This window comes from Chiloscyllium plagiosum, chromosome 4, assembly GCF_004010195.1.
Source record: "Chiloscyllium plagiosum isolate BGI_BamShark_2017 chromosome 4, ASM401019v2, whole genome shotgun sequence".
Lineage (NCBI taxonomy): Eukaryota > Metazoa > Chordata > Chondrichthyes > Orectolobiformes > Hemiscylliidae > Chiloscyllium > Chiloscyllium plagiosum.
Window position 1 is genome coordinate 129,303,171 of NC_057713.1, and position 18,028 is coordinate 129,321,198.

At 41.3% G+C, this 18,028-nt stretch overlaps 1 protein-coding gene across 17 annotated transcripts in view; it reads left to right on the forward strand.

Annotated features, from left to right (window-relative positions):
- Nucleotides 1–18,028, forward strand: part of eya1 (EYA transcriptional coactivator and phosphatase 1) — a 223,187-nt gene that overhangs the window by 36,087 nt on the left and 169,072 nt on the right. For 10 of the 17 annotated variants that reach the window (XR_006311525.1, XM_043689216.1, XM_043689209.1 and 7 more), the window contains one exon: nucleotides 5,979–6,056. The exons of 2 other annotated variants lie outside the window; for them this stretch is intronic. Coding sequence is in view for 12 of the 15 variants with exons in the window: in XM_043689216.1 (XP_043545151.1) it covers nucleotides 5,979–6,056 (78 nt within the window). In the remaining 3 variants the exon portion in view is untranslated. Of the gene's footprint in view, nucleotides 1–5,742; nucleotides 5,762–5,833; nucleotides 5,868–5,887; nucleotides 5,907–5,978; nucleotides 6,057–16,986; nucleotides 17,049–17,340; nucleotides 17,426–18,028 lie in introns of those variants that run through there. 5 more of the 17 variants (XM_043689221.1, XM_043689219.1, XM_043689223.1 and 2 more) reach the window with 5 other exon arrangements.

The window sequence follows — 18,028 nt, forward strand, 5'->3', positions numbered from 1 at the left end:
GCCTGCAGAAGACAAGAGATGGAATGGGTTGTGCAAGATTGGTTAAAGCTTGAACATGTTATGGATACAGTCAATGTAACAGGAATGGAAGAGCCACTTAGCACATCACAATGAAGCTTACTCACTTGCCTTTATGCAAGGTCTTGTCACCTTCACGAGTGGTCTCAATTTCTTCTTGCTAATTCAAAGATCATCTTCTGGAACCAGATGATAGCAGCAGGAGTAGGCCACTGTGATCCATCATGGGTCAGTTTCTTCTGCAGTGGGAAGAGACTGAAGGTATCAAGATGGGAGTGCTGTTAGAGATGGAGAGATGGTGCAGAAGGAGGAAAGCTGGTGAAAAGATCTGAGTGAGTTAGTAGGAAGTGTAGAGAGCCGGAAGTGTTAGTGGGAATGGGGGTGGGGAGGGGTCATAGCAGTTAAGTGAAGTGCAACAGTTTGAGTGGCAGACCATCAAGCGTAGTGCAGTGGCAGAGTTAGAATGAGTGTGATGAAGCAGAAAGGATGGTGACACACATATCCTTATGGGAACACAAAGTCATTGGTCGTCTTGAGATACTGCAGCAGACTCACTTTGACTATGGAAGTGGCCCTGAATAAAGAGCTATTTCCAACCAGGCCAACAGGATTGGATGCTGTGGTCTCCACTGATGATCCTGAGGAAAGAGGATGGCGCTGCTCCCCAGGAACATTCCCATCAGGATCACCAGGTGGGCGTTTACAGAGCAGTGTGCCAATTTCCCTTTCTCAGCCGTCACCCTCTGGAATGTGGTTCAGCTGACAAACCCAGAATGGGCATCCCTGGCATGCAGCATTTGAAGTGGTGCACAGCTGGGGATTAAACATAGTGCCCAATGCATTGATACTGGCACTGGTGAGCTCTGTACAAGAGGGCACCTTGGAGCCTGGTTGTATAATTACCGAGGTGAGCAGCAAAAGGTTGAGAGAGGAAATGCATCAAGGCCCAGGAACTGAAACTTCCATAAAACTCCAAAACTCATACTTCACCAAAATATAGCAAGAGTCAGCCCAGTGTGACTCTCACCGATTCAAATTTGCCTAATTTTGTCAGTGAAAAATGGTTGGAATAAGGCAATGCCATTGATGTTTTCCATCAAGATTGTTTTTAAAATTATTAATTCATTGGCAATTGTTACTCATTGAAAAATATAAAAACAGTGATGAAGTCTTAATACAGGTTTGTAGTGTCAAAGACTGGGTTATAAACATGTAGCTGTGTCAGAAAATGAAGCTATACTGTACATCCTGTCTACTCACTTGAATGTAAAGGAATCTGTTGTATTTTGTTATAATCCTGGTTATGGTGACTGTATTAGAAATTAGGTCTGAGAGAATTTGACAAGCTTAACTTGCATCAATTTTATCGATTAGTGAGCTTTATTACATTTGCTTTCCATTTTAGGTAAAATGTGGTGGCTCAAATTGTTTTATTCTATTCCTTATTGAGAAGGCAGTGGAGAATTGGAGCTTTGCTATGCCACTTTAGTATTTCACAAATTAAACATTTGTATGAAACTCCTAACCAACTGCCCTATTGAAGCTGTTGACCAATTTAAAATAAATGTGTTAATTCTTTAATTTAATAGCAAAGGATTTTGGGCCAATGTATAGACCTGCTTGTGATTGATATACCACAACACAATTGAATGTCATAAAGAGTTACAGAGACAGGACCCAATTAATGCCGATGGATCATTGTTAGTAGTACATTGGTGATTTTAATCAACTTTTTCTTCAGCTCAAAAGTGAGTTTGATGTCTGGATTGTAGTTGTGTGCAATTAGAAGAACGAATAAGTATACTCCATTTTTTGTTTAGTTTTCAGAGTTATACTTTCATGATTTCAATAATAAGTAATAAATCAATTAATCTTGCGTTTAGGAGTTGCAGATAATTTTAAAGTCTAGTTTAAGACATGTGTAACAATTACATTCAACCTAATTCTACTATGATTTGGAGATGCTGGTGTTGGACTGGGGGTGGACAAAGTTTAAAAAAAAATCACAACACCAGATTATAGTCCAACAGGTTTAATTGGAAGCACTAGTCTTACAATAGTGTACTCCACAACCACCTGATGAAGGAGCTGCACTCTGAAAGCTAGTGCTTCCAATGAAGTAAAAAAGGTAAAAACAATGACTGAGATGCTGGAAACCAGATTCTAGATTAGAGTGGTGCTGGAAGAGCACAGCAGTTCAGGCAGCAACTGAGGATCAGCAAAATCGACGTTTCGGGCAAAAGCCCTTCATCAGGAATACAGGCAGAGAGCCTACTAACCCTGTTGGACTATAACCTGGTGTTGTGTGATTTTTAACTTAATTCTACTACGACAGCCTCCACATGTTCCAGTTAAAAACTGGTGGTTTTGTTGTTACCTGTGGGACCATTTAGTAGTCTTAGTTAAAATTGCTGGCAATAAACTCTATTACATTAGTTTTGTAACATTAAAACAAAGGCAACTTAAAGCAAGTAACATACCAATTTACAGTTGTTAGAATATCAACTAGTAGACAAATATCAATGACTGATGCTGGGCCATAGATCCATATTTTCCAGCATTTCTCCAGTTCCTTCTGTGAGAGCCTAGAGACTGGAGACAGACACCATCAAAAGGTTGTTTGATCTGACAAGCCTATCTCGTCTTCATCCAACACTAAGACTTGTGTGGTATTATAAATGGAAACTCAGCTGAGGCCAATCATAATGTTATCACACCTACATTGATTTATTGGATCTGAAGCATAGAATGTGGGACAGGTCTGAAAATGTGTTGCTGGAAAAGCACAGCAGGTCAGGCAGCATCCAAGGAACAGGAGAATCGACGTGTGTTGGCTCAGTGGGTGAAAACATCCTCCATGTTGGTCCAACCCTCAACATGGGACAAGTCTTTGCCCATCAGTATCATCTGGTATGTCCAAAGTGAATGAGCAGTAAGGATGCCTAGGTAATTCATAAAATGTCAGTCAGAGTACTAGGTAAATCATCAAGCCTTTAGGATCTTAAACATAGAAAGTAGGAGCAAGGGTAGGCCATTCAGCCCTTCATACTGCTCTTCCAATTGATATGATAATCTGACCCAGTCCCCTAATCTTCCTTTCTCCCAATACCCCTCGCTCCCTTTAGTCCTAAGGATTGTATGTACATCTTGGCCTCAACAGTCTCTAGTACTTTAGTATCAATAGTCTTCTGCTGTCGTGAATTCCATTGGCTCAGCTCCCCAGGTGAAGAAATTCCTCCTCATCCCTCTGCTAAAGGCTTACCTCTTAACCTTAGACTGTGGCCCCTGGTTCTGGACTCCCCTGTAGCTGGGAACATCCTTCCTGCATCTGTCTGATCTAATCCTGTTAGAACTTCGCAAGTTTCACATCTACCAGACTAGAGCAGGCTTGACAGTTGCCCAGTAGTAAACCCATGAGAAGATAGCAACAGATATTATGCTGGATGGACCAAGGAGATAATTAATAGCCTACCCATATTCCAAGATGGCTATGGATTGAGTCACCTCGGCAAGAGCTCATCCACTCCTTTTTCCTCTTTCTCTCTTTTGTGCTTGTTTTGTTCCTTTTCTCTTAGTGATGTCTAGAACTCAGCCTCAGCATGGACCCAGCATGGCGGTCTCTCGGCCCAGCGTGGCAATCCTACCTACATTTATAGAGGTTTATAAAATCATGAGGGGCATGGATAGGATAAATAGACACAGTCTCTTTCCTGGAGTGGGGGAGTCCAGAATTAGAGGGCACAGGTTTAGGGGAAGATATAAAAGAGACCTGAGGGGCAATTTCTTCATGCAGAGGGTAATACATGTATGGAATGAACTGCCAGAAGTAGGAGGCTAGTACAATTGCAATGTTTAAAAGGCATCTGGATGGGTATATGAATGGGAACAGTTTGGTGGGATATGGCCAGGTGGTGGCAAGTAGGATTAGATTGGGTTGAGATATCTGGTTGGCATGGATGAGTTAGACTGAAGGGTCTGTTTCCATGCTGTACATTTCTATGACTCTAAATACATATTTTGTTCAAGTGCTTAATAAAAACTAATATTCGTATTCACTGCCCCATTGCCAAGACTTTATAGCCATTTTCAGCTGTCAGTCAGACTGTGAACTGACAAGCCTCTCACTATGAGATGCTAGACTATGAAATTATTCATAAATAGCAGCATAAATCCTATGATGATGATCATCAGACTTAAATCAACAGACAGAATGAAATAGCAAAGGTTTCATTTAAACTGCAGCATTTTGATGCATTGGCAAATTGACAGGCCCCTTGTCATTTTGACAGCTCCAATCAACTTGATGTTTCCAATGCGTTCATACAGTTTCTAATGCATATTCATGACTAATTTTAACCAATCCCAAAAGGTACTTGAACCTTCCTAAATATCACCCGACATCTCCCAGGGATGCCCCTGAAACTATTCAAAATGGTGCCCTGTTAGACTTCTTCCTGAAAGATCTAAAAAGTTTAGAAGGTGGGTTTTGTCCATCCCACTAAATAAAATTTATTTAAAAGGCAATTCCACTTCAACACATGCAATCGCCTCCAAGAATCACAAATTTGCAAAATATAGCCAGTCCTCAATTGCCCATCATTCCGCTCACCCCCCAACTTTCCCTCAGCCAACCAACAGGGTAACATTGTGGCTAGCCTTCTGGAATTGGAGTTTTGTCTTGATGGAAATCACAGACCTGAGTTACCAGAGTAATTAATTATATTGTAGTTTTACATTGAAAACATTGCTTACTTATTATAAATACTTTTCATAAATAGCAAGCTCTGAAGAACCATGTAAAACAAACAGAAGTCTCAAATCAAAGAAACATGTTAAAAAAACTAAATGTGAGATTAAATTATGACATATCCAGTATCAAACAAATGGGAAACATAAGCTAAAGAAAACTATTTACTCCCCCTTTTCAAGCTTACACTTTCTACTGGTGGTCTATGATTCCCTATCATTTGCATCTCCAATTGCTTTACACATTACATTGGAAATGTGTGACTTTATATACAAGCAGTCATCTCAATGTTTATAAATGAGGAACTACTTTGGTCTCAAACAAAAACAGAAGAAATTACTGGAAAAGCTCAGCAAGGCTGGCAGCAGCTGTGGAGAGAAAGCAGAGTTAACATTTCAGGTCCAGTGATCTTTCCTCAGCACACATTTCTGAAGAAGGGTCACTCAACTTGAAACATTAACTCTGCTTTCTCTCCACAGATACTGCCAGACCTGCTGAGCTTTCCAGTAATTTCTGCTTTTGCTTCTGATTTACAACATCCACTGTTCTTTTGGTTTTTAAAATACTTACATATAGGTTTGCTCACTGAGATGGAAGGAGAAAGTGAGGTCTGCAGATGCTGGAGATCAAAGTTGAAACTTTATTGCTGGAACAGCACAGCAGGTCAGGCAGCATCCAGGGAACAGGAGATTCGACGTTTCGGGCACAGGCCCTTCTTCAGGCCATTCCTGAAGAAGGGCCTGTGCCCGAAACGTCGAATCCCCTGTTCCCTGGATGCTGCCTGACCTGCTGTGCTGTTCCAGCAATAAAGTTTCACTGAGATGGAAGGTTCATTTCCAGACATTTTGTCACCCTACTACATAACATCTTCATTGTGCCTCCAGGCAAAGCACTGTCGATAATTCCTGCTTTCTATTTATATGTTTGGATTTCTTTGGGTTGGTGATGTCATTTCCTGTGGTGACATGATTTCCTGTTGTGATGTTATTTCCTGTGGTGATGTCATTTCCTGTTTTTTTTCTCAGGGGTTGATAGATGGGGTCTAACTTGATATGTTTGTTGATAGAGTTCCAGTTGGAATGCCATGCTTCGTGGAATTCTTGTGTGTGTCTGTTTAATATTTTTTTTAAATTAACATCAGGTATAGTTTTAGATTTCTGTGAAGGTTTGCTCATCACATAGTTGACAGAGCTTACTTTTATTTTGTTTTCAGTGAAAACAGAACCAATGAGCAACAGTAATATTGTCACGACATCAACAGATGGGTCTTTAGACAATTTCTCAGAATCAGGTAAGAAGACATGAAACAGCTGATGGTTATAGCCTTCATGAGTATCGAGCAAATCCACTAAGACCACAGATAAAGAATAAGGTTCTCAGATACAGCCTAGGAAGCAGGACAGTAGGCAAATTCTACTCTTGCATTTTTATTGAGGTAGAAAAATGGACAATGTGTCATTCATGATGCCAATAACCACCATTTATTGTCTTTTTACCTCTTTGATCTATTCCTCTTTGATCTATAGGATGACTAACATAAATTTGAAAAATGTCTTAACTATTATATAAATACTCATTTTAGTTGGCAAGACATGTTACTTTTATGTAGTTTTGAATGTTTCTGCACTTAACAGATATATTTCTTATTATATCCCTTAACCTATAAAGTAAATTTATGTTTTATGTTAACCAATACTTTTATATTTGTTGTTATTTTCATTCTGTCGCAATCCATTGTGTAATGTGAAACCCAACATTCAGTTTAAAGAGGAAGAGTAAAATCTTCCTGATTTTCCTTCAGTAATTGTAGTCCAATTTTATAGAGTCAAGCAATAGTCTCAGAAATTTGTTTGATATTCTTGTAAAAATACAAATGATCTCACTGGTTTTGAGACAGTGCTATTCAGACTGCTTTGTTAACATCGTTGATGGTTGGTGTCCCCCTGTATTCTGTGGAAGCTTAATGGAAAATAACGGGATCACAGTTGTGGTCTGGTCTGGCCACTGGATGTCGGTTTAGCTCAGTTGGCTGGATGGCTGGTTTGCAGTGTGGAGTGACCCCAACACTATTGGTTCCATTCCTACACCCACTGAGGTGACTATAAAGGATTCTCCTTCTCAACCTGTCCCCATCCTGACAAGTGATGACCCTCAGGTTAACCCACCCCCCTTCTTCCCCCCCACTCCCCCATGAGAAAGCAGCCCCTATAGTCTGGTAAGACTATGGTGACTTTACATTTTGAATGCAAGTATCGCTTAGGTCTCAAATTCAACAAATTTTTTTTGTTATATCTATAGAACGAAAGGGTCTTTAATGACACAAATGTATAATCTCTGGAGTTTCCTACTGCCTTAAGTACTACAAAGAAAAGTAATTTTGAAATTGCCTTGCCACATTGTCAGCAGTTTAAAATTGAGTTTTGTTGTTCTATGTTTATAAGGATGTCGGAGGAAACTTTCTTCATTGCCAAGTGGTTGAACCTTCCAGGTCCAACATTAAGCTGGAAAGATTAGGCTGCTCTTCACAGAAATTAAGGAAGGCAAGGAAGTAGGCCTGGAGTCGGTGTGGATACAGGAAGGGACTGTGGGGGTGATTGGAGACATAGATTCATAGAGATGTACAGCATGGAAACAGACCCTTCGGTCCAACCCGTCCATGCTGACCAGATACCCCAACCCAATCTAGTCCCACCTGCCAGCACCCAGCCCATATCCCTCCAAACCCTTCCTATTCATATACCCATCCAAATGCCTCTTAAATGTTGCAATTGTACCAGCCTCCACCACATCCTCTGGCAGCTCATTCCATACATGTACCATCCTCTGTGTGGAAAAAGTTGCCCCTTAGGTCTCTTTTATATCTTTCCCCTCTCACCCTAAACCTATGTCCTCTAGTTCTGGACTCCCCGACCCCAGGGAAAAGACTTGGTCTATTTATCCTATCCCTGCCCCTCATAATTTTATAAACCTCTATAAGGTCACCCCTCAGCCTCCGATGATCCAGGGAAAACAGCCCCAACCTGTTCAGCCTCTCCATGTAGCTCAGATCCTCCAACCCTGGCACATCCTTGTAAATCATTTCTGAACCCTTTCAAGTTTCACAACATCTTTCCGATAGGAAGGAGAGCTAGGTAAGTCCCTGTTGCGGCACACTGGAGTTGCTTTTAGGTGACTGATCAGACATGCTGTGACTACTTCTCGGGATTTGAACCCAGATCATATGATTTAGAAATGGACATGGCACGGTTGCTCAGTGGTTAGCTCTGCTGCCTCACAGCACCAGAGACCCAGTTTTGATTCCCTCCTCGAGCAACTGTTTGTGGGGAGTTTGCATATTCCTCCAGGTGCTCTGGTTTCCTCCCACAGTCCAATGATGTGCAGGTTCGGGTGGATTGGCCATGCTAAATTGTCCAGGGATGTTCAGGCTAGGTGGGTTAACCATGGGATACGCAGAGTTACAGGTAGGCTGGGGGTGCTGGTCTGGGTGGGATGCTTTGCACAGAGCCGGTGCAGACTCGATTGGCTGAACGTCCTCTTTCCTCACGTAGAGATTCTATGATCCTCTGTGCCACAGGAAGGCTGCTAGGTAAGGATGTGTTTTAATATGTTACAGGCAGGTACTAGTGGGATAAACTTCCAGTTGTGGCAGCATCTGCATTGCAGGCCATGCCTCTGGAGGGACATTGATAAGAGAAAGGTTCTCTTATTCCCTCCTAGCCTTACTCCGTCTACAGAAAACCAGCATTTAACTGACCTGACAGACTCCTCTTGTTACTGGGGCTGCTGCTGATACCAGTGAGGGTGATGAGCCACTTCTTTAGATGAATTTGCCACATAATGCTGGTTGCAGTGCCACAGATCTGGCCTCTGCGTGTAGTCTGTGGCTGTAGGAAGGTGTTGGGCTCCCTTTCCACCACGTTTTATTGCTATTTAATGAGCCCTTAGCTGAGAAGCAGCATGGTTCCTATGAATACAATGCATTCGGTTGAGGAGGAGGAGAAAATTGACCAGAATTTCAACTTCTGATTTTATTCTGCTGAATGATCCACATGATCATTGGATTGAGAATAATATCAGACCCAGCACATTATTAGTAACAAGCAAATAATCCATCAACAAAACTGTCTTAGTATATTCATAAAGGAAGGTGATGCATGGTAGTTATTCAGGACCAATTTCTATTGTGGAACTGTAACCTTGCAAGTATTATGTAATCCAGGAGGACAGGAAAGGGAAAGAAATTTTAATTCAAATTAGCAATGTGTGAGATAAATTAGGAGTACTGTAAATATGTTATGGTATTTAATTGTTTTATGTTTCTAAAGTGTAGGTCTAACATGCAAAACTATATAAATATTCAATTTCCTCTGCATAGATTACTCATCCAGTGGTGTAATGAAAGTTTCCATAACTGGACAATTTTCTGTTCATTTCAGCATCTGCATTTTATCATGTTTTACTTGAACTGAGTGCAATGAAGAACTGATAATTATCTAGTTATGATATTGTTAGTAGATTACATGTTTATTTCCACTCTCTACTATTTCATAGTCTGGAAGGTTTGAAAGATTAAAGTAAGCAACGGAATTGGACCATAAAGTTAGGAAATGCAGAGATTAAGACGAATAGCAGAGTACAGAATAAGAAGCTATAACCAGTATTAACTTTTAGAAGTTTTTGTACTTTTAAACTGAACAATCTTTCAGAATTTAAAAAAATGGCTTTGGAGAATTCTCAGGTGATAGCTGCTATGTAGAAATGCAAATTTGAAGTAAGATTTGATTATCCATTCATTATGGCACATCATAACATAGAGTCATAGTCAAAGAGATGTACCGTACGGAAACAGACCCTTCGGTCCATCTCGTCCATGCCGACCAGATCTCCTAATCCAATCTAGTCCCACCTGCCAGCACCCAGCCCATATCCCTCCAAACCCTTCCTATTCATATACCCATCCAAATGCCTTTTAAATGTTGCAATTGTACCAGCCTCCACCACTTCCTCTGGCAGCCCATTCCACACACACACACCAACCTTTGCGTGAAAAAGTTGCCCCTTAGGTCTCTTTTATATCTTTTCCCTCTCGCTCTAAACCTATGTCCTCTAGTTCTGGACTCCCCTACTCTGGGAAAAAGACTGTCTATTTACCCTATGCGTGCCCCTCATGATTTTATAAACCTCTATAAGGTCACCCCTCAGTCTCCAATGCTCCAGGGCAAACAGCCCCAGCCTATTCAACCTTTCCCAATAGCTCAAATCCTCCAACCCTGGCAACATCCTTGTAAATCTTTTCTGAACCCTTTCAAATTTCACAATATCTTTTCGACAGGAAGGAGACCTGAATTGCATGCAGTATTCCACAAGTGGCCTAAAACTAATGTCCTGGAAAGCCGCAACATGACCTCCTGACTCCTGTACTCAATACTCTGACCAATGAAGGAAAGCATACCAAACACCTTCTTCACTATCCTATCTACCTGCGACTCCACTTTCAAGGAGCTACGAACCTGCACTCCAAGATCTCCTTGTTCAGTAAAATTCCCCAGGACCTTACCAAAACAAACATTGGCAGCAATGGTTTATAAGCTATCACAGTAGCAGCCATGTAGGGAATGATATGAATCGGGAAATTAGAGGTTCATATAGCAAAGTTGAAGTAATCGTGGGATAACTTCAATCTGCAGATTCACTGGGTAAATCTCATGACTTCAATGTGGAGGAAAAATTCCTCGAATGTGTTCAAGATAGTTTGCTGGAATAATATGATGAGGACTGACCTGAAAATGTGTTGCTGGAAAAGCGCAGCAGGTCAGGCAGCTCATGACCGAAACGTCGATTCTCCTGCTCCTTGGATGCTGCCTGACCTGCTGCGCTTTTCCAGCAACACGTTTTCAGCTCTGATCTCCAGCATCTGCAGTCCTCACTTTCTCCTCTAATATGATGAGGAACCAAGCACAACAGAGTCAATTTTAGATCTACTTTTATGCAGAGCAAAGGGGTCATTAATCATTTTGTTGTAAAAGAACCTGTAAAGAATAATGACTATAGTATGATAGAATTTTCCAGCAAGTTTGAAAAAGATGTAGTTCAATCTGAAACTGGATTTCAATTTAAACTAGGCTACTTAAGAAAGTATGAGGAGGAAGTTGGCTGCAGTCGGTTGGAAAAGCACATATAAAGATTTGATGATAGAAAGGCAAAGGCTGGTATTATAAGAATAAATGCTTGCTTTCAAGGCAAAAATCCCTGCAGGAAAAACACAAACTCTTTGGGTAACAGCTAAGCTAAAAATAGTATTGGATCAAAGAAGGTGCCTTGTAGAGTTACCCAAAATACTGTAAACCTGAGGATTGGGAGAATTTCAGAACTCCGTAATGGAGGACCAAGCAATTGTGAAGAAAGAGAGGATAGAATACACTTATAGCATAGCAAAAAAATAAAAACTATTTGTAAAATCTTCTAGAAGTATGTAAAAAGGAAAAGATTAACAAAACTAAATGTTGGAACCATTGCAGGTAGAGACAGGAAAGTTTATAATTTATCCACTGCTTGTCATAGGGGATTGGGCTCTTCATTTTTTTTAAAATGAGGCATTATATAGTTGAAAGATTTTAAATATGTAAATGGGATTTTATGATTTTTATTTTCCATTTTTCTGAAATTTGCCGTACTTAGATTTTTATTTTATTTCTTCCCATGGTGAATACTAAGTGAGTTGGCATGGAGGTGTGAGGGCAAAGAATGGGTTGGCATGAATTGGCACTATGTTGTCACAGGAGCTATAAAAGGTCATGTGAGACCTTTAGAGGGGCATAACCTGACATGAAAGATGTGCCATTGAGGTTTCTATAGTGGCATAGGTTGGCATAAATTATATGAGAAATGGGCATGAGAAATGTGGGGGGGCATGGGAATGTTTTAGGGGTTTTAGAGAGGGTGAATGTTATAGGATATTTAAGGGGTTGTAAAAGTGGAGACTAGATGATGTGTTATATTTATTGTTTTTTCAGAAGTTATAATACCCTGGTACTTCACTGAGAACAGTGCTGAGTTATTGTTTTCAGACTGGTAGCTGTATAGGATCCTGTTCACCAGAGGTTGAAGCTAGTCTTAATCTTTCTCCTTTATATAGATGAATAGCTGGAGTGCACAAGACATAAGTTCATAATTTGCAAGTGACACAAAACTTAATAGTATGGTGAACAGAGGAGACTAGTGTTCAGCTGCAAGAGGACCGAGGTAGATGACTGAATGGTCAGACACAGATGAAATTTGAAGCACAGGAAATATAAAGTGATGGGAAGTAAGGGAACAGATGTTATAATATAAAGACTGCAGTTCTGAATGGGTGAAGGAATGGTGCGATCTAGGGTCAAATGTTCACAAATTGTTGAAGGGGGTGAGACAACTTGATGAAGCAGTTTATAAAACATACAGGATCCTGACCTTTTTAGATAGAGTCAGGATACTAAAGCCAGGAATTATCACAAACCTTTATAAAGTACTGGTCAACCTCGACTGATTATTGTATGCAGTTCTTGGGATGATACTTGTGGAAGAATATGAAAGTATTTGAGAAAAGATTTATCAGAATCATTGCAAGAAAGAGGGATTGCCAAAATGTGGGTATGTGGAGATGGTGGAGTTGTTTTCTTTAGAGAAGAGCAGATTAAAAGGAGATTTAAGTTTCTAGCAGAATCGAGACAGAGTTGATAGAGGAAAAACTATTCCCATTGGCAGAGAGTCAAGAACAAGATGACACAGACTTAACGTGATTGGCTAAAGGACCAGAGGTCTTGTAGGAAATGTCTTGTTGCCCAGCTTGTAGTTACAGCCTGGTATGTGCTATCTGATAGGGCCATTTCAGTCATTTCAATCACGGGTGTCAAAAATAAATTAGACAAACAGCTCTAGGAAAAAATGCAGCACTGTGTAAAAAGGATGCAGGCATGATTCCTAGCTAAATTGATCTGGAAGAGAGATAGTGTGGTCTTGAGGGGCTGAATGGGCTGTTTCAACATTATGGATTAGTGGTGCTGGAAGAGCCTAGCAGTTCAGGCAGCATCCGAGGAGCAGTAAAATCGACGTTTTGGGCAAAAGCCCTTCATCGGGCTTTTGCCCGAAACGTCGATTTTACTGCTCCTCGGATGCTGCCTGAACTGCTGTGCTCTTCCAGCACCACTAATCCAGAGTCTGGTTTCCAGCATCTGCAGTCATTGTTTTTACCCTGTTTCAACATTGTAACCACTCTGAGTAACCATTTTGCACTCAAAATTCCATTCAATGAGACCATGGCTGATCTGAGACCTCGCTGCATATAACAATATTTTCTCCATGTTCTTTAAGAGACTTAAGAAACTTCTAGTAATCATTGTGTGTCAAATTGTTCCATAACTTCATTCTTGAAAGGTCTAATTTTAAGCTGTGCTTCTTGTCTTTGATTCCCAACCAATGGAAGGAGGTTCTCTTGATCCATACTATATCTTCCTAAAACTTGGAATCACATCACCCCTTACCTTTTATATTGTATGGAATAGAACCCTTGTTTTTGCAATCCCCCATAACTTAACTATTGGAGTCAGTATATCATCCTGGGAGAATTACACAATATTTACTCCAAGATCAGTATATGTTTCCTGAAGTATGACACACAGAACCGCAGGTAGTACTCCACTTGTGGACCACCAAGGCTATGCATAGCTGGAGCATCATTTCTCCACCTCTAAAAGCCAGAATCTTTCTTTAGTTTATTTTCTGTATGTGTCAGTGATATTTTAAGGATCTAAGGACCTGGACTGCCAAAGTCTCTCTGGTACCTGCACTGTTTCTAATTCTTCACCACTTGGATCTAATAAAAATATGGCAGAGTACTTCCTAAGTGAATGATCGGGCATTTGGCTGTATTGACATCCATTTGCCAAGTTTTGTCAAATCACTTAAATTCCAAGTAATCATAGAACCCCGACAGTGTGGAAACAGACCCTTCAGCTCAGTAAGTCCACACCAACCCTCAGAAGAGTATCCCACCCAAACACCTTTCCTAATACTCTATATTTACCCTTGACTAATGCACCTAACCTACACATCCCTGAACTCTATGGGCAATTTAGCATGGCCAATTCACCTAACCCACACAGACATGGGAGAATGTGCAAACTCCACACAGACAGTCACCCAAGACTGGAATCAAACCTGGAGTCCCTGGTGCTGTGAGGCAGTGGTGCTAACCACTGAGCCACCATGCTCCCCCATTTGCATGATGTTTCCACCTACAGAGCTTACAACCTGACCTTTCTTTCTGTTACAGCAAAGTTGTATACATGGCTTTTTGTTCAATCATCTAAGTCATCAATAAATACACTGAATAGTTGTTGCCACAAACCAGTTACTTGGGGGACATTCTGCTATTTAGAGGACCTGCCCATCAGCCTTATTGTGTCTCCTCTGCCTCTCAGCCAATCTCCTCACTAGCCAGTAATTCCACTACCATAGTTTTTAACTGACGGTCTCTTTATGACTCAAGTTTCTGAAAGCCCACTTTATTATCACTCCATAGGCATTCCTCTGCCTCTACCTCCCCCCAGCAGTCATAGAACATAGAACATTACAGCGCAGTACAGGCCCTTTGGCTCTCGATGTTGCTCCAACCTGTGAAATTAATCTGATGCCCATCCAACCTACACCATTCCATTATTATCCATATGTATGTCCAATGCCCTTAACGTCGGCAAGTCTGTTGCAGACAGGCCATTCCACACCCCTACTGTTCTGAGTGAAGAAACTATTAATATCTGTCCAAAATCTTATCACCCCTCAATTTAAAGCTATGTCTCCTCGTATTGGCCTTCACCACCTGAGGAAAAAGGCTCTCATTGTCCACCCTATCTCACCCTCTTATTATCTTATACGTCTCGATTAAGTCACCTCTCAACCTTCCTCTCTCCAACGAAAACAGCCTCAGTCCCCTCAGCCTTTCCTCGTAAGACCTTCCTTCCACATCAGGCAACATCCTAGTAAATCTCCTCTGAGCCCTTTCCAAAGCTTCCACATCCTTCCTATAATGTGATGACCAGAACTGGACGCAATACTCCAGGTGCGGCCTTACCAGTGTCTTGTACAGCTGAAGCATGACCTCGTGGCTCTGAAACTCAATCCCCCTACCAATAAATGCCAACACACTATATGCCTTCTTAACAACCCTATCAACCTGGGTGGCAATTTTCAGGGATTTATGCATCTGGACATTGAGATCTCTCTGTTCATCTACACTGCCAAGACTTTTACCATTAGCCAGTATTCTGCATTCCTGTTACTTCTTCCAAAGTGAGCTACCTCACACTTTTCTCTATTAAACTTCATTTGCCACTTCTCAGCCCAGCTCTGCATCTTATCTATGTCCCTCTGCAACACACAAAATCCTTCAGCACTAATCACAACTCTGCCTACCTTAGTGTCATGCCTAATCATCTTTTCATAAACTTCAAACAGGTTCACCATGAAAGAGCAGATGAATGACATCCTATGCTATGTGATTCTGAGTTTAGTGACCTCCGTGAGATCATAAGCCCATAACATATTCCAGCTGCCAAGTATTTGTCCACTCTCTCAACCTGAATATATTCATAGAGTCATAGAGATGTGCCGCATGGAAACAGACCCTTCGGTCCTACCCGTCCATGCCGACCAGATATCCCAACCCAATCTAGTCCCACCTGCCAGCACCCGGCCCATATCCCTCCAAACCCTTCCTATTCATAGACCCATCCAAATGCCTTTTAAATGTTGCAATGTTATAGAGGAACTGACCAAGGCTGCTGTTTCTGATCATCTCGAATGTACATGAGTCTCCGTGAAGCGGTGGTGGCAGGATTATGGACTCTCATTAAAATTATTCTTAAGCTGTTCAAAATGGCAACGGATCATAGCTATTGGCTATGGAACTTTTCATTATATTTTACTGTATCTTTGAATGAAAAATACGTGACAATAAAATCATTCATTCATTCATTCAAAAAGTCATTCATTTATTCAAATTGTACCATCCCACCCCTAGACCTCTATCACCTTCCACAAATCATAGAACACACAGTGTGTGAATTTACCAGAAAGCTAGGAATGGAAGTATTCGTTGGGAATGTGAAGAGGTGCCTCAAGAGTGTCCAGTGGAACTGCAAACTGCACTGCTCTGAAGAGAAGAAGGCTGGGGATATTAAAGAATGTGGATTGGTTAAACATTGCCCCCACCACCTTTTCTGCCCAGCTGAGGTCAAAGGAGCCATATATATAAGTTTAAACATTTAACATCTGAGCAGGCTTGGCAGACTAGATGTTAAGGTTAATGGCCCCAATCTTCACCACAACAGAAAACGTCTCCACCGTGGCAAAGTGCTTGAAGAACATGGCACTTACAAGCCCACCCACGAACTTAGCATCTCTCACTTATTAGCAGGAGTGGGATTCATGGTGGGGTGTAGTTTATGAATGCACTGGGTCCTAGAGAGGCAGCTGTCCATTTTAATGACCCGCTGCTTCCACTGAAATAGGATATTGGAGTCTGTGGTGTCTGGAACCAGAGTGTGAACATTAGACCGGGTAAAAGCAGGTCTCTTCTCAGTGCATTTCTTTTGAATAGCCAAGATACCTTTTCCCAAATTTTTCCACCGCTGTATCCTCACCTTGCTTTCAATGTTGAGTTCCAGGAAGCAAAGTCAAAGTACATTCGGAGAACCACGTTAATGTTCAGCAATTGCTTTATTTACAAGGGGCTGCTCACACATAGCTTACAGCATCGCAGTTCACAAGGAAGTTGCCGTTTTCCCAAAATGCTGACATGTTTCCTGGATTTCGTATCCCTTCCCGTCATATTTAGTTTTTATCCAAGTTGAAGTTCTCTCTCTGTGTGCATGAAGTCTCTGACTTTCTGCCCCCATCACTAGTTGGGAGTAAACTGCCGGAACAGATTACCTTCCTGCAGGGGAAGCTCCTGCTCCTGATTTTTGTTTCCATTAATTTCAGCGGAAGTCAGGCAAGTCCTGTAAATGAGACAGTGATCCGCCCTTCAGTTTATACCCAGTTATAACACTGCGAAACACTTGAATTTTATCGGGCATGAGCTGGACACCTGCAGTTTCCCACAGTCCATTCCATTCAGATGCTAAGCCCCGCCCAAGGGACTTAGAGAGGTTGTTATTTTCTAATCAGCCTGTGCAGAGATGTTCTCGGGCTTTCTTGGCACTGTGGTAGTGTCCCTACCTCTGAACCAGGTGATTCAGCACTGGAGGTGAGTAATAACCTCCCTGAGCAGTTGATTGGAAAATACCTTCAGAGAAGCTATTGCACACCTCTGGAGCAGGTGAGACTTGAAGTCGGGACACCAGGCTCAGAAAAATGGGCACTACCACTGCACCGCAGGAGCCCGCAGAACTAACAGTTGTAGATATATTTCTAATCAACCCATTCAGAGATGCTGTTGTGGTCCTCTCGTGGGACTTGAACCCAAGTTTGCTGGCTCAGAGATAGGGACGCTACCACTGCACCATAACAGCCGTAAGAAACAAGTGATCTCAATATATAGTTTGAGGTATTAACATCCTGTTCAGAGATGTTCTTACTCACCTATGTAGCAGGTGAGATGAGCCCATACCTCCTGGCTCAAAGGTAAGGATGTTACCACTGTAGCAGATGTAGATATTAATATTTTAGTTAATCCATCAACATCGAGTTAGCTTCTGAAATGGTGCCATACTTGGCTTCAGCAAGCTGGAGCTGAGGAGGTAAAGACAAGGTGAGCTTAACTTTCAGCTGAAGCCAATAGTGGACAGCAGGATTCTCCCTGTAGACATCATTCAATGTCAAGGAAAAATTAGGCAGTAAAAGGAGCTTTTTATGTCCTTGGTGAAGATGGAAGCTTTACAGAACCTCAGTAGTTGATCGTTATTCAATATTTTGAGCTGGAATCTGTGATACTGTGTCAGCCGAAAAAAGCATTAGACTTTATCCATGCTGACCCCTTACAGTTGTCAGGAGTGGACAGAAAAAACACTGAAAAATAATGAGAAAGACTGCCTTTGTAAATTCCAAATATTAATGGAAAAGCAGAATGCACTGACAAGTATTGTTAGATTACAAGTCAATTAATAAGTAAGCAAATTGTTGAGGTGGCATCAATGAACATTATAGAGGTTTATAAGTATCATGAGGGGCACGGATAGGGTAAATAAACAAGATCTTTTCCCTGGGGTGGGGAGATAAAAAAAAAAC